The sequence below is a fragment of the Barbus barbus genome (assembly GCF_936440315.1).
Source record: "Barbus barbus genome assembly, chromosome: 38".
Lineage (NCBI taxonomy): Eukaryota > Metazoa > Chordata > Actinopteri > Cypriniformes > Cyprinidae > Barbus > Barbus barbus.
Genome location: NC_136716.1, coordinates 3,876,389 through 3,892,625, shown reverse-complemented (window position 1 = coordinate 3,892,625; position 16,237 = coordinate 3,876,389). Strand labels below are relative to the sequence as shown.

Below are 16,237 nucleotides of genomic sequence, written 5' to 3'. Positions count from 1 at the left end.
GTACAGCTGATCAGAAACAGTCAAACTCTAAGTTATCCAACAGTGAGCATCATGGTGAACAAGCTGACCCTGAGTCGCACACACACACACACACTCATGCAAACATATACACGCTCTGCATCCGTAGCCGATGTTGCCACTAATGAACATCTGTCTTGAAGCGCTACTCTGCTAGAGTGAAAGGGGGAGGGGGCAAATAAAGAGAACAGATGGATGGAGAGAGACGACCGTATGAATGTATGATGAAGATATGAAAAGAGACAATGGGTCAAAAAAGAAGTGGTGTGTAATTCCTTGATTTCAGGTCACTTTGCAAACATAAAAATCTTGTCAAGTATTGTCAAGTCTGAATTGTTTAACTTCCTCTTTTTCCTCATCAAAACAGAACCTACTCTAGTCACTGAATTGAGTACATTTCCTCAATTTCCTTAAAATTACACATTTTGACCGTCACACCTCTGACAGCCAAAAAAAGAAATAAAAGAAGCATGCTTGCATTTCACAATAAACATACAGGATTGCTCAGAGGTTGGTCTTTTATAACTCAGTTTAAAGTGAAAATAATCTAAGACTTTAGTTATTTTCCTAAAACGTGCTCCTGGTCTTATTGTTCACGAATCACTGGTGCATGTTATTCTAAAGACATCTTTATCTTTCTTCAAAATGTATTAACTTGAAACAACTTTCCTTTCCCTATCATTTTCTAATAATTTCACGTAGACTGCACAGGCGATTAGGTTTCCAAATAGCCATTCGGTCGTTATTTTAGCAAACTGGCTCCATTCTGATATGCAACACCCACTTTTCATATTACAATTCCCAATTCAATATCACCGTGCTATTTTTCTTGTTGAATATCACTTGTAAATGTGATACTGTGTCAATGTGAATTTATGTCATATTATGGAAGTAAAATAGGAAAATAACATCAAAGTCTGACAAATTAATCAGCTTTCTCTTGGGATATTTAAATAGACATGATTCTTGATAAGTAGCAAGAGTTTAATAGCGTATATGAGAAACACCAAGTTCATATTAGACTTGTAGGTATCTTGAGATACTATTACACTGTAGTTTTTTGAATTAGCTTTCATTTTTATATATATATATTTTTTTTATTTAGTTTTAGTCATTTTGTTGTGCGTCTTTTTATTATTTTTGAAATGTCTATATAGGTTTTATTTATTTTTATTAGGTTTATTTTTTTCTTAGCACAAAGTTAAAACTAAAGGAAAAATCTTGGCTTGGCAACAAGCTAAAATAATTTTACGTTATTAATTTTTACTTCAATTGACGATTATAGTAACACTTTTTATGTTTTTAGCTTTAGTTTACTATAATAACCCTGACTTGAGCACATTTTGAGACAATGACTTAATGCATTTCCATTAACTTCTTATATCTAAAGAGAATTACAATAGATACTATACAATTCAAGATGTTTCTTTTCTATGCATTTTATTCTATACAATTGAATGTGTTTTAGAGTAAACCTTAAAGCTGCAATGAACAATAGATTACAATTACAATAGATAGGGTGACTTTCCATTTTATGCCGACTTTAACAATACATTTAGATTCAAGTGTAAAGCAACACAGGTATACAAGCCTCAAAAAGCTGATGAACAGGTAAAACAACGTGTATTTTAAATGCCATGAAGTGGTGGCACGATAAAGAGGAGAGGACAAAGGTCACTGTGTTGAGCCAAGCAACATTTCAACTGTGAATGTTTAGTGTTGTTTAAAACGGAAATATGTTTAGGATACGCAGGGGGAATTACTCAACTATTTTACATCCAAGCAGTCAGACTAGGACAACAGCTTCCTCGTCTGAAATCCAATCTTTGCAAATTTCAAATAACAATGTTTTCCCTGACTCTGGTTGAGAAGACACTGAGATCCTACAGTTTGGATATCACACCTTTCATCAAACCCTTTTTCCTCCTTCTAATGATGGCCGTGGATAAGTGACAAAGGCCAGGCATATACAGTTCCTGGAACAAGCCTAAAGTAAAAATGCTCCAGCCTGTTTTAGGGATTACTATTCACAAGAAATTTTGTTATTCAAATCTTTAACATGGCAGCCTACAGCTATATGACCTGGATATTACTAAGTCGAGCTAAATACAAACACACAAAACTTAGATGATCAAGCTCCACTAGAACTTTCATTTAGAACTCATCTAGAAAAATTAGCAAGGTGCCCAGATTAGACATCAAAAATGAGCAGGAATGACATGAGTTAATGTGTAACGCAATGTCCCGTACTATTTATAACACTCTGCAATTTAATTTTTTACCCTAAGGGAATCCTTGCTTTTGACTGACAGCAGCTAAGAGTTTCTCTCCTTAAGCATCAATGGTATGAAATCCACTGTGCAGACAGAGGAATGGGAACAACCGTCCGGTCCTTTCTAAACACAAACACTTTCTCAGGTGCTGTACCGCCCATGAGATTACCACAGATACTATACGGCGTTAAAATCAGGGTGTAGACAAAACTAGGAGCAATAGGTAGCATTTTCCGGGTTTAAGTCACAGTCTGCATGACTTGCTGCACTTCTTGTCACATGATTTATCCAAAAAACAAAACGAAAAGCATAATTCAGAAGGTTTGTATAACTATACATTTTTATGCGGTTCATTATTTACTGCAAGCCGATAATGCCAAGTGTGTCATATTTTTTCAATTCTGTGGTGCTGTGACTCTTTTTGCTTGAGAATTCCAACCAGCAGATACAGCCAATCAGTTAACCAATTTGGGGGTGGGACTATCTGTTTGGAGGAGTGGTCAGGAAAACCTGTTTGGACACATTCATTACAGCAATTACTGCAAACCGAATTATGACATGCAAAGATGTAATACTCTCTGTGTAATTATGAACATTTATAACTAATGGTTTCTGTTTTGCATGGAAGTAAAGCCTGACCTTAATGCTGCCTCACGTACATCAGAATAATCATAAATAGGAGTTTTCTAGTTGGAAATTAGACAAGAACGAACTCTCAAGCTGTTTTTACAGCTGATAAAATCAAATTTCCAAGTTGGGCGGGCCATAAACTTTAAACATGGCAGAGGAGTAAACAATTGCATTCATTTCTATTCGTTTTCCCACAACATCACATAATTTACATATCTAAATAACAATCTGATGCATATTGTATGTATTTTACACACTGAGAATAGCATTTATTTGACAAAGATTACCAGAATTGTTAACAAGCTTACTATCTAGATATGTGAATGTATACAAAAAGTGCCTGTAATGTTTATATGGGACGCTATATTTTATTGAAAATCTGTTGGATAGTCACAAAATCTGTCACTGGGGGTGGGGTACCCTTTCTTAGGTACTAATTTAGGTACTAACATGTATTAATATTATATTAATTATATATTAATATGTAACATTAAGGTACATATATTCATTTTTTAGGGGTAAATAAGGTACAAAAGTATACCTTTTTGCCCCCGTGTCAACTTTTGCACCTTTTATCTGAGAATGTTTGACTAAACATCTTCAATACATTTTGGTTTTAATAAGATTCTCCCAAGAATTAGGCAAGAATGAATTGTGATCTGACAACAAACCACTTGAATACAACAAACTCGTAATTACGACTTCAGAAGTGGAAAGTAGGAAATTTCCAAAAGCACGATAAGGCAGCATAATTCCATACAAATAATGTGACTGTAGCCATCATGTAGAAAATAATATACTGTTCTCATTTGCACATTTTATTACTATATATATTCGGAAATACGAAAGTCCTTTAGACACATTTCATCAGATTGTACATCAAACACCATCTGATTCTAAATGACACTAAGAGGATGGCTGAAGTGCAACAGCATGTTACACAGAAACATCACTTCTGTCTAACATGTCGATAGCCAAGGAATTTACAGCTATAATGAATTCAGAAAGAAGTGATTGTAGGGTGCACAGAGGGGACAGCATGCTGCTGATTACTTAACCAAATTATTTATCAACCAATGAAATAGAGGCTGCAAAATCTCCATCCTCTCTTTTCATACACACACATTTTTTACAGAGGGGCCATTCAGGGGACCCAGCAGCTCCCCCTCTGTGTTACATCACCAATCATGGCCTGGAATCCTGGATTACCTCATTGAAAACTAAAAGTCTAAGAGCTTGTAGCACACTGCAGCCATTATCTGCCCATCATCACTCAGGCACCTTTTCTTCCCCCTCTCTCAAACATATGTGCACATTTACATTCTGTGGCAAATGCAACAACCTTAAAATAGACTACTGTACCAGTCAAAGAATAATGAACGTGTTTTTGCTAATTAAAAACTCATCACCACAATTCTAGATTGTTTTGGTGATTAACTATGCCGCTGTGCTCTGGGTGGTTTCTACTGAGGTTACTGGTAGGTCTTAATGATATTTTGGTCCCTCCTTCAAGTTTTTTTAGTCAGCTTTTTTTTGTCGACCAGACGAGAATCTTAAGCGCAAACGGCAGCATGGCCACACTAAAAATGTGTTACCATGATCTTGTTAAAGTTTCACATCCTGTTCTAAGAAGAGTGGAAAACACTCTTACACTATCAGTGAGGTGACTCGAAGTTCACCATTTATTACAGTGGATACCATTCCTTTATGATAAGGATTAAAAAATATTCTATATAATTCACAAGTAATACTTTCTAGCCGACTGACCCTTCGCAAATTCCCATCCTCCTTAGTTACTGTTGCTATGTACGACAAGCCATGCCTCTCTCTCACTACACATTATGTTCTCACGCAGTGAAAAATACATCGCGGAGTCGACAGACAAGACAGAGCAGGTTACTTCTAGTATGAAACAAAGTCTCAGCTTTCAAATTTTGCCATAATAAATTCAAACAATACTGTTTTGTGGCTCTTTAATGTGTCGTGACAGATCGCTGTAGCGCCTCAGTTCAAGCGGCGCGCGTGAACCAATCATCTTTTAATATTACTTAAAGCACAAAATAAACATGAATGAACATCAGAAGGTACTTTATTCCAACCATGCAAAGACGTCAATACACACAATTTGTCAAGTTTAAGTCCACCGAAGGTAATCTACTCTCACTTGTCGGACAAGATGGCAGATTCGGCGGTGGCGTTACGATTGCTCAGATCGCTTGTCAATCGAAGGGTCAATTAAACATTTTCTATAGACTTTTTAAATGACCTGATATTCCCAGACAATCAAGGTTTTCAAACCTCACTGGTTCTTGTGTGATGACATTATGACATTTAATCATATGCCACACAAGAGCCAATGAAGTTTCATATTATTGATTTGGGCTCTGTCGATATTTTCAATTTGATTTGAAAATTTACTTTGTATTACTTTTATGCTTCCTTCCTGAAACTTTTATGCATCCTAGAATACCACTGACTATTATTGTATAGGAAAAAAAAAGACATCTGAAAGATTCTTCACTTTTGGATTGGAATTAATTCTCCAATAGCAAAAAACTAAACTTCCCCTATTCACACCTGGAATCCCACAGAATGGCCCAGTGCAAAAGAGAACCGAGAACCCTTCAGTGCTGCTCTCAATCTACCGGTTGAGGAAGTTTATGTGTGTTTTTTAGCCTTTTGAAACTACTTTCCATAAGCATTGAAACTGATATATACAGTATAATATAATATAATAATCCATCTGTCTAGGGCGTTTTCCTGCCTTCGACCCAGACTCCAACATCTTGTGACCCTAAAAGTGATTTGGCAAATGGATAGATGGATAATATGATATTATATAAGTGTTTCACCATGTTTAATAAACTTTTTGGCATATAAACAGATCTGTGGTGCGACAAATTCATGAGTATAAATATGTAATCTCTCAAAGAGAAACTATAATAATCTAACAATAATTAGATAAAAAAGATAAATTAAACTATTTCAAAAAGTTTTCAATGGAGTATACCATGATGACACACTGCAAAATAGTGCTGACATTTCTTGAATTTTCATGGCAGCTGCCCAAATATGTGACCATAAGTGTAAATTTTTCGAAATTGATATTTATACATAATCTGAAAGCCGAATAAATAAGCTTTCCATTGATGTATGGTTTGTTAGAATCGGACAATATTTGGCTGAGATGCAACTATTTGAAAATCTGGAATCTGAGGATGCAAAAAAAAGTCAAAATATTGAGAAAATCGCCTTTGAAGTTGTCCAAATGAAGTTCTTAGCAATGCATATTACTAAACAAAAATGAAGTTTTGATATATTTACAGTAAGAAGTTTACAAAATATCTTCATGGAACATGATCTTTACTTAATATCCTAATGATTTTTGGCATAAAAGAAAAAATGGATAATTTTGACCCATACAATGTATTCCCCACCTATAAAGTGCCGTCCTAATTACTAAACGAAGCGCAAAGACATTAATGAGCACATCAGCACAGAGCAACAGCCACACAGATATAAACACTACAGGCAGACACAACTCAGCAACAATACAATAATTAATCGATGACCTTTTGCACTGCAGAATTTGTGTTTGCATATTTAAATGTTATTTTATAACACATTAAAAATGTTGTAATTGAACAAGAATTACAGATGCAATGTGCTGATATAAATTTAGTATGCAGTTTTAAGATTGTGATCGCTTTGCTGAGTGGAGCTTTTGCAATGTTTTAATGATTAAGTGGAGAGACAGGCAGTATGGGACTCCAATGAGGATAAACCTGCCAAATATTTGCACTTGGATTCATTTATAAAAGTAGCATCACTCTAAATTTTCAGGACTCGATTGGGCACAAACTTGCATCTCTCGTAATCCTAAACTACTCCACCTATGCTGCTCACACTCACGCGTGACGCTCCAGTCATGCACATGCACTAGGATCTGAGGTCTTCCAGTGCACAGCGCTGTGTGAGATGCATTAGCATAAGCTGACCTACATATACCAGTGCTACGCATTGTGCCCGCCGAACTGAATGGCACCTCAGCCATGCCACTGCTGAAGCCACCATCGCTATGGAAACCAGAACTTCACTGGCAGGCCTCCAGAGTTTGTGCTATCCCACCAAACTAAATCCCATAGAGAAGACAGCACAGACTAACAGATCTGCAGAAATGGACACTTCTAGGAAAGATGCAAAGAAAATTACTTTTTATGCATAATTATCTTAGTAGCAGCATGGATGGCTCTTGGCTCTATGATGACATTTGTGTGTGTAAATCACACGTTGACTGACCACTAATTTCAGAGAGTGATGTTAATACCAAGCAAAAAGTACCATGGCGGTACAATGTCACAGTGATGTATTAGATGGTAATACCATTGAATTTTTACATACGGGTCAATAATTAATAAGGAAGTCTAGATAAAAAGAGAAAACTCTCAAAAACATACTTCAAAATGCCCAAATTCTTAAAAATTATAATCTGTTTTCAAATTGTTAGAATTAGTCAAGTGGTGTAACCAAATAAATACTAAAATAAATAAATGTTCTAATAATTTATCTAATAATAATTATAAAAAAAAAATTCAAACACGTAGGTCACACACACACACACACACACACACACACACACATCCTTACATATAGATACACAAATATCAATAATTATTTAAAAATACCAAGTTCAAAACTCAACTTGACTGTACATTGAATCAAATGATATATAATTATTAATGACTTATTTTTATATAGTCAGAAAATATGTTTTTATATTACTCTGCCAATTATAATTATTTTTTATTCTGCCATTTATTTATTTATCTGTTTATCGACATTACTTTTCGTTCTTACAATCTCAGGAAAGTTACATCACTTAAATGAACCTTCTGTCTTTAAGCCCCCAAAACATTAAAATGTATTTTAATTTAGAAATGAACATAATAGCTACATAGTAGGCTACACAATAAAAGAGGTGCATTCAAGTTGGATGCATTTCATTTTTAGGTCTTCATAGGTCGTGCTAATATAATCTCGATATATCTTTCACGTTATTGTGATATCACTCATTTCATAAATGTATAGTCTGTAAGTAGAAATCTCGATACAAGTTTTATATCCCCAAATCGACTCAGATTGCCCCCCCGCATCCCTCCTCTGTCATACCTTACAGCAGGTGTTTGCACAAGTGAAAGTCTCCAAACGTTTAAAAGCTGCCAACGATATCCCAACCGGTAGTAATCCGCTGTTTATAATCCATCTTTTTAATGCTGCCTTGCTTTAATCGTCCCTCCGCAGGGAAACAGGTGTTTGTGGGAGTGGTTGTAGCTCCCTACAGTGCCACTCACACTCACTAGGGCACTCGGCAGAGACTCACCTAACCTGTTGTGCTCTTCATTTGACTTGAAACCCCCTTCCCCCATACACAGTCAAATTAGCAGGCTTATATTTAGATACGTGCAGCATGTTTTGGTTCTCTCATAAAATAGCGAGGTGCTAACTCTAGTCTACTAATCAAAGTGTTCCATACGCACCGTATAGAGCGTCTTGAGTCGGTGCTGGATTAAACGGGTGGAGAAGCCGGTTCTGTGTCGGTGAGGGACAGCAAACCATAGACATGCAGATCACTTGGCAGGGAGCTCCAGAAATGGGCGTCTGATTAGGGTCGAAACGTCGCTAACAACTAAACATTCTCTTCAAACGTAGAAATATAACAGCTATACGTTTTTGCCCGCATTAGAAAGCGATTATTAGGGCTTGGGGTTGTTTGACCCTTCGCCGTCCGACTCTTCATTTTATACCTGGCCAAAACAGCTAATTTTGATTATTAAATGAGGAAAGTTTCAAACGTCGTTATCAGTTACCACACAAAACTAGTGATGCTGTAACCATAGCAACAGTAGCTCGCTCGCGGTTAGCAACGGAACGGAAAGAGTAAGCTACTATTTTTATACATATGTTTACATATCACAAGTATGTCACAAAACGTACGTTTAGTTGCTTTAAAATCGTATGGGACGCCAAAACAGTGGGCTGCGAATTCCTTCTTCAAAACGTTGTTAATTTCTTTAAAAACACAATTAAATTACAACAAAACGAACATAGCCTATAACAAATGTGACCCTGGACCACAAAACCAGTCATAAGGGTCAATTAAAAGAAATAAACAAAAAATATTGAGATTTATACATCATCTGAAAGCTGAATAAATAAGCTTTGCATTGATGTATGGTTTGTTATTATAATACGACAATATTTGGCCGAGTTATGAATATTTGAAAATCTGGAATCTAAGGGTGCAAAATATTTAGTCCAAAAAAAGGTAGGAAATTACTAAATATCTTCATGGAACATGATCTTTACTTAATTTCCTAAAGATTTTTGGCATTAAAAAAAAAAAAAAATCAATAATTTTGACCCATACAATGTAGTTTTGACTATTGCTACAAATATAGCCGCTGCTTATGACTTGTTTTGTGCTCCAGGGTCACAAATGTTCATTAGTAGGGTAAAATCTCATAATAAGGTTCTCAGAACTAGCGTTTCGGCAAGGTTCTCTCAAAGTTACGAACAAACGTTCTCCCAGTAACGCTCTTTTAAAGTTTTCTGGTCTTGTCTGGTCTGGGACCAGTTGTATAAAAGGTTTAGACAAGTTTCTTTAAGACTGGTCATAATAATAATAAAAAAGATTACATAAAAACTTTGAATAGCCTAGAAAATATAAGACTGATTGCCACATGGCTAACTGCTATTGGTCAGACTAGTTTTAAACACTATGTTTATGCAACTGGCCCCTGATCTAATTTTCTACATTCTTATATTATATTTTTGTTTGCTGGGATGGGGTAAAATGACCCCTCCTGTTTGAAAAATACTGAAAATAGCCTATATAACATTCATGTGTTACGTTGAATATCAAATGTTGTTGTGTCTGATTGCTAATGGGGCATTTGTGGATACATAATATTTTTAGATTTGTGAATTAAAATGATTCAAATTGATTCAAATTAGATATATGGGGTAAGATGTCCCTGTCCTGACATGTATAGTAGGCCTACAACAAAAAACAACAATTTTAATTAAAAAATATATATTTTTTAACATTTTAAATCAATAAGTCAATAAACCATCAATCAAATGTTGATGTAATACATGTATTTCTACACCAACTTTTAGGGACACATTTTTCTTTCTTATTTTGGACACCTCAGAGGACGCCACTTCCCCATGGTTTTGTTTTTGTGGGCTCGACTGTTATTTTGCAGACAGTGCCTCTGTGTGGTCAAGAAAAGCAGCTAAATCGTTAAGAGCATATCTTCACTGAAAATCACTGAATGAATTAATAGGCTGCATCTAAGGCTTCATCGATTGTCAAGAGAGAACACTGCTGACTGTCACTGCAAAAATGTTTGGAGGATAGAATAGTATAAATATTTTTTTTGCTACATAATCAGAAACTGCTGTTTCACTTCACTTTGCACATGAAACATTACTTACCATACTCTTATCTGGTGTGACGGGCTTTACAGTCATATTATCTTCAGCTTTTGAGGATTCTGGTTCTCTCACTGTATCCAAACTCTCGTCTTTATTCATGGGTTTCAAGACATCATCCCAACCAGCTCTATTGAGCATCTGAACATCTTGATCCAGGGCCTTCGAGTCCACCCGAGGACCTTCTGTTGCATTTACGGTTGATTTTATCTCCATTTTAGGGGATTGAGGTGTGTCAACTATATGGAGAGGTGGCAGTATGATAGAGGGTGGTGCTTCCCCATTAGTTGGAGAAGCAGGGATGGAAGGCTTGTCTTTAATGGTGTCAGAGATCTGGAGTTCAGGCACATGACCGGTCTCTGCTTCAATCTTTATGGGATCTGGATCCAAACCTTTAAGTTCAAAGAATTCCTTTGGAATAATATATGTTGATATTCTATGGCCATCCTTCTCCGTGTCTTGTTTTATAGAGGCAGGGACTCGGAGTGTGACCTCAGGGGGCTCAATGATGGTGGGAAGACTATCAAGAGCTGTCTCTGAGGTGGACTTGAGGTATTCACTTCCACTAAACTCTTCCGGAGGGTTCAGTGGAGTTTGGTTGGTCTCAGGTGGGAGTTCGGTCACATAGGTTGCTGGGATGAAAAAAGGCTTGTCGGTCCCATCCCTCCGAACGTGCCACCAGGTTTCATTGGTCTTGGCTACTAGGATGTAGTGCTCGTTGGGTTTGATGGACACCTCTCTGCCATCTCGAGCAGTGTATCTGTATTCATAATTCACCAGAACCTGCTGTGAAAGTGACATAGTGGCCCACTTTTGTTAATCCCAAACCTGTTATGTGGCTGGTGTTCAGTGCAAACAGGAAATCAGGGTCTGTATACAGTCATCATGAGATCTGAAGATAAAGGAGAAAAAACAATAGGTTATTTGTATGAAATACATCTGAAGTTTAGACAAAACAAAAACACAAAATAAAAAACAAAAAACAAAACAAGAACAGACTTACTAGAAAAAAAGTATTAAATAACAAAATACAAAACAAAAATGAACATAAAAATTCAGAAACAATCAATACAATGAAACAAAACACTACAAAACAAAACAAAACAAACAAAAAAAATCAAAAACACAAAGCAAAACTATGCATAAAGACTTACTTGTGACAATAATATAAAATAATTAAAATACACACACAATCAAAACACAAAGCAAAACTTTATGAACAGACTTACCAGAATATAAAATAAAAATAAAACAAAACACAGAGCAAAGCCAAAAACTCAAAAGAGAGAACAAAACTAAACCTGCAGACTTCGTAAGGGCAAGAATATTAAAAAGACTCAGGGTGATATTTTAACTACCTAGCAACCACACAGAACACCCTAGCAACCACCCATGACATCCGCACATCATATCCTCACAAGAAAATGTGAAATAATAATTTCAGATGATTAGTAGTCAAATAGAATATTTACAGTCAGTGTGTCATTTATAGGTAGTGCACATTGAGAATAAAAAGGCATGAAGATAAGGGCCCTTCCAGTATTTACCGTGAAATCTACTCATTTATATTCGCATAAGAGGTATATAATAAAATATACTGTTTATTAGCTTACAAATATGACTTTTTTTAAGGGGTGGGACTATCATATTCACAAAATATTTGTGAAACAGAGGAATGCAGACAAACCAGGGGAACCACAGGTGTGTCGGAGAGAGAGATGAGAGAAACCGGTCAAGTTTTGTAAGAGCAGACGGCCTCAAAACTGAATATTTTCAGTGAAGATTTAGTTCAATACATTTATTACTTTAATGAAACCAGAAAGCAGAGACAAATTGATGAAAATATATATAATATAGAAAATATAGAAGAGAAGTACTAGCCTAGGTAATTGTTTTTATTGCAATGATAACAGTACATTTACACGCATACACACACACACACACACGTGTGTGTGTGTGTGTGTGTGTGTATCTGTCTGTCTGTCTGTCTGTCTATCTATCTATCTATCTGTCTGTCTGTCTGTCTGTCTGTCTGTCTGTCTGTCTGTCTGTCTGTCTGTCTGTCTGTCTGTCTGTCTGTCTGTCTATCTATCTATCTATCTATCTATCTATCTATCTATCTGTCTGTCTGTCTGTCTATCTATGTATCTGTATATCTGTCTGTCTGTCTATCTATCTATCTATCTATCTATCTATCTATCTGTCTGTCTGTCTGTCTGTCTGTCTGTCTGTCTGTCTGTCTGTCTGTCTATCTATCTATCTATCTATCTATCTGTCTGTCTGTCTGTCTGTCTGTCTGTCTGTCTGTCTGTCTGTCTGTCTATCTATCTATGTATCTGTCTGTCTGTCTGTCTGTCTGTCTATCTATCTATCTATCTATCTATCTATCTATCTGTCTGTCTGTCTATCTATGTATCTGTATATCTGTCTGTCTGTCTGTCTGTCTATCTGTCTGTCTTTCTATCTATCTATCTATCTATCTATCTATCTATCTATCTATCTATCTATCTATCTATCTATCTATCTATCTATCTATCTATCTATCTATCTATCTATCTATCTATCTGTCTGTCTGTCTGTCTATCTATGTATCTGTCTGTCTATCTATCTATCTATCTATCTATCTATCTATCTATCTATCTATCTATCTATCTATCTATCTATCTATCTATCTATCTATCTATCTATCTATCTATCTATCTATCTATCTATCTATCTATCTATCTATCTATCCTCTTCTTTTTAAAGATATTGCCTTCAAGGGAGGTATTTCAATTTTGTTTGTGACTTGTAGCACAGTGCAAAAGAAAAACTACACTGTGTTGTACTATAAATTAGTATATTACTTAAAATTATGATTTGGAAGCTAAAGAAATAGCTTTCAAAGTAGTTTTCAGAGTTGTTTAACGTGTGGAATCAGATATGCTAAAAGCATGTAAATATAGAGTGACAGATGCACAACACTGGCTACAGGAAGTGAGTGTATTTTGCAGAGGAACGCTGCACTAACCCCAAACCTACACAGAAGAGACACCAAAATAGGGGAAACATCAGCTCGTAAAACAGGAAAACACACCATGCTATGTGCAAACTGCAATCTCGGTTTCACTGAGGTTGTTGCAATATAACTACATAATGTGTTAAACAGATCACTGGATGTTTCTGTGATGACTGATTAATTAATCAGAACTGCCACACCAGTAACTGCTGGCAAAGACATGAGTGAACATGTGTTTTAAGTACAGTCATCATCTGCTGTGCCTTCATGGAATTAACTGTTAACGCCTCTAATGTCAAGATAAATGTGTCCAAACCACTCTTGATAACATTCAGGAGTCCTTGTTGCATCCAGCAACTGGTTTGGATCTGGAACAGTGTGTTCAGATGATTGAACGATTATATAAAAACCTAGATATATCTCGCAATATAATATATAATGTAAATAAATAAATAATGTGTGTGTATATATACACACACACTCACACACATATCTATATACACACATCTACATTGCTATGTTTTTTAAATAACAGTTGTAAATAAAGCATGATTATTTTATACGTTTAGCAAGAAAATACTATTTCAAGTCTTTCTACTTCAAAATTGTATGAACCATTTTTCATCATTCAGTCAAGGGTTCTTTAAAGAGCCATCTCTTTCTTTCACCACAAAGGTTCTTCAGATGTTAAAGGTTCTTTATGGAAACCAAAAAAGATTTTTCTATGAAGCACCTTTATTTTTAAGAGTGTTTATACAACAATATAACAAACCTATAGTAGCCTACAGATTGTAAGCGCAGAGATATAACACAATGAGATGAGATATCAATATTTACCATTAGAGAATACAATAATCCCGGGACGACTCCTCTTGACCTCTGGAGATAATGAACTTTAGTAAGAATCGATCATGTCTCTCTGTTTCTGGTTTAATCCAGGACGTCTCAGCCCCATACTTCAGATCTGTAGTGCTGTTGTGTCGGTGGGAGGAAAAAATGCGCCCAGATTTGTGTTGCTCGACGGGTTTGAGCGCAGCTGAGTGGAAGTGAGCAGGAGGGGTGTGAGAGCCTATACAAACATCATACAACATTTACAATAAAGCTGCATATTAAACCATCATTGTATTTACAGTCAGTCACCAAGCGAAGGAACAATTGTCCAAAGCTGGAAAAACTGAGAAATGAGGAAGCAGAAAATAAAAAAGAGAAACGGTGAGAACTTGTCAGCGCTGCAGTGTTTTTAATCATTGACATGGCAACACTGACAGAGGCGTGAGCATGAAGTGAAGGGCTGGTCTTCGCGTGTTTCATTCAAGACTGTTTCAGCTTTATGACTCATGTTTCCAGTCATATTTGGAGCTCGCAGACTTCAGACATGGGTGTTGGTGCCCATGGTTTTCCTTCAGTCTCTCTGTGCTGCGCTGCGCTGATAACGTGGTCCAGGTCAACAGGAAATAACATGCTCTCTTTTGAATACTGCACGGTTTTGAGGTATGGGGTGGGGTTGAGGTAGAATAGGTTATCATTGAGAAAAACTTAGAAACTAGACTAATAGGTATTGTTAGAACATTGGATAAAGTCTGGTTGAAAATTTCTGTTTCATTTAAAGGTTTTCACAGAGGGAATTTTGGCTTTTTTTTCACTCCAACAAATCAGAAAATACTGTTAACAGCCAGGAAAAAAAAATCAAATAAAGTGTCATAAATCAGGTGAATTATATATGAACAAACACCCCTGTAAAAAAAAAAAAAAAAAACCTTTCAGAATATGGATAGGAATAAAACTGGAAAGTTTGGTTTTAGTAAGCGCTATGGAGATTTCTATAAAATAATGTTTTTGCCATTGCATAAAATAAACAAACAAAAACAACAACAGGTAAATTGCTTCATGCAATTGTGTGTGTGTGTGTGTGGGGGGGGGGATTCGTAGAACTGTGAGAAAAAAGTTGCAATTACGTTTATTTTCTGACATTAAAAAAAGGAAGATAAACTCAAAATTCTGAGAAAAGTCAGAATTCTGAATTGGTTTTCTTTTTTAAAAGTTACCTTTTTCATTTTTGAAAATTCTGTTGCGGAAACAAGAAAAACAGTTGCAAGATGCAAACCGAATTCTGAGAAAAAGTAAGAAATGTGAGATATAAACTGTTTCTTTGATATAAACTATCTTGTAATTCTGACTTTTTTCTCAGAATTTTCTTCAGAATTGGGAGACACAAAGTTGCAATTGTTTTTTTTAATTCCATGGCAGAAACAAACTTCCATAGATTTCTGACTAATTCAGAGTCTAATTTGTGAAAAGTGCCTTTAAAACTGCCTATATTGTAAATAAAATCTAAAAGGTCCAAATAGACAAAAAGCAATAAAATAAAAACTTAAATGTGCATTTAGGATTTGTATTTTTTTCCACTACTCTGAAAGATGATGTTATGGAATCAAAATTAAGCAGTGCATGAAAAAAACAAACAAACACGTCTTGCCTGTCATGTCTCGCAAAAAGTCAAAAATATTTCAAACGCCGACCCACTGTTCAGTTGTTACGCTGATTGATTGCTGCACTAATTTAAAGAGTCGGACCTGCTCACACTCCATATTTTTAGATAGAAAGGACTTTGTTTGGTACATACAGGAAAGGGGCGGAAACAAACAGAAAGAGTGTGCCAGGAGGCAAGAAAACAGGAAGAACCAGTCAGAGACAAACACACTGCGATGTGGTTTGAGGAAAATGACAAGTTAACGGCAAAAATATGCAACCTCTATAGCTGCTCTGTGATTCTAGGAAACGCTGTTTGTTTTAAGTTCCACTGGCACAAACATTTTAGTAT

The 16,237-nt window shown here is 35.8% G+C and overlaps 1 protein-coding gene across 3 annotated transcripts in view; it reads right to left on the bottom strand.

The window, feature by feature from the left end:
• LOC306858089 (rho GTPase-activating protein 27-like) overlaps positions 1-14,670 on the bottom strand; it is a 36,449-nt gene extending 21,779 nt beyond the window's left edge. For 2 of the 3 annotated variants that reach the window (XM_079398486.1, XM_079398487.1), the window contains exons 1-2: positions 14,254-14,419; positions 10,422-11,310 (exon numbers count right to left, since the gene is read on the bottom strand). In XM_079398486.1, coding sequence (XP_079254612.1) covers positions 10,422-11,219 — 798 coding nt within the window. In that variant the 5' untranslated portion in view covers positions 11,220-11,310; positions 14,254-14,419. Of the gene's footprint in view, positions 1-10,421; positions 11,311-14,253 lie in introns of all 3 variants that reach the window. The other variant, XM_079398485.1, reaches the window with a different exon arrangement.
• Positions 14,671-16,237: the final 1,567 nt, after the last annotated feature.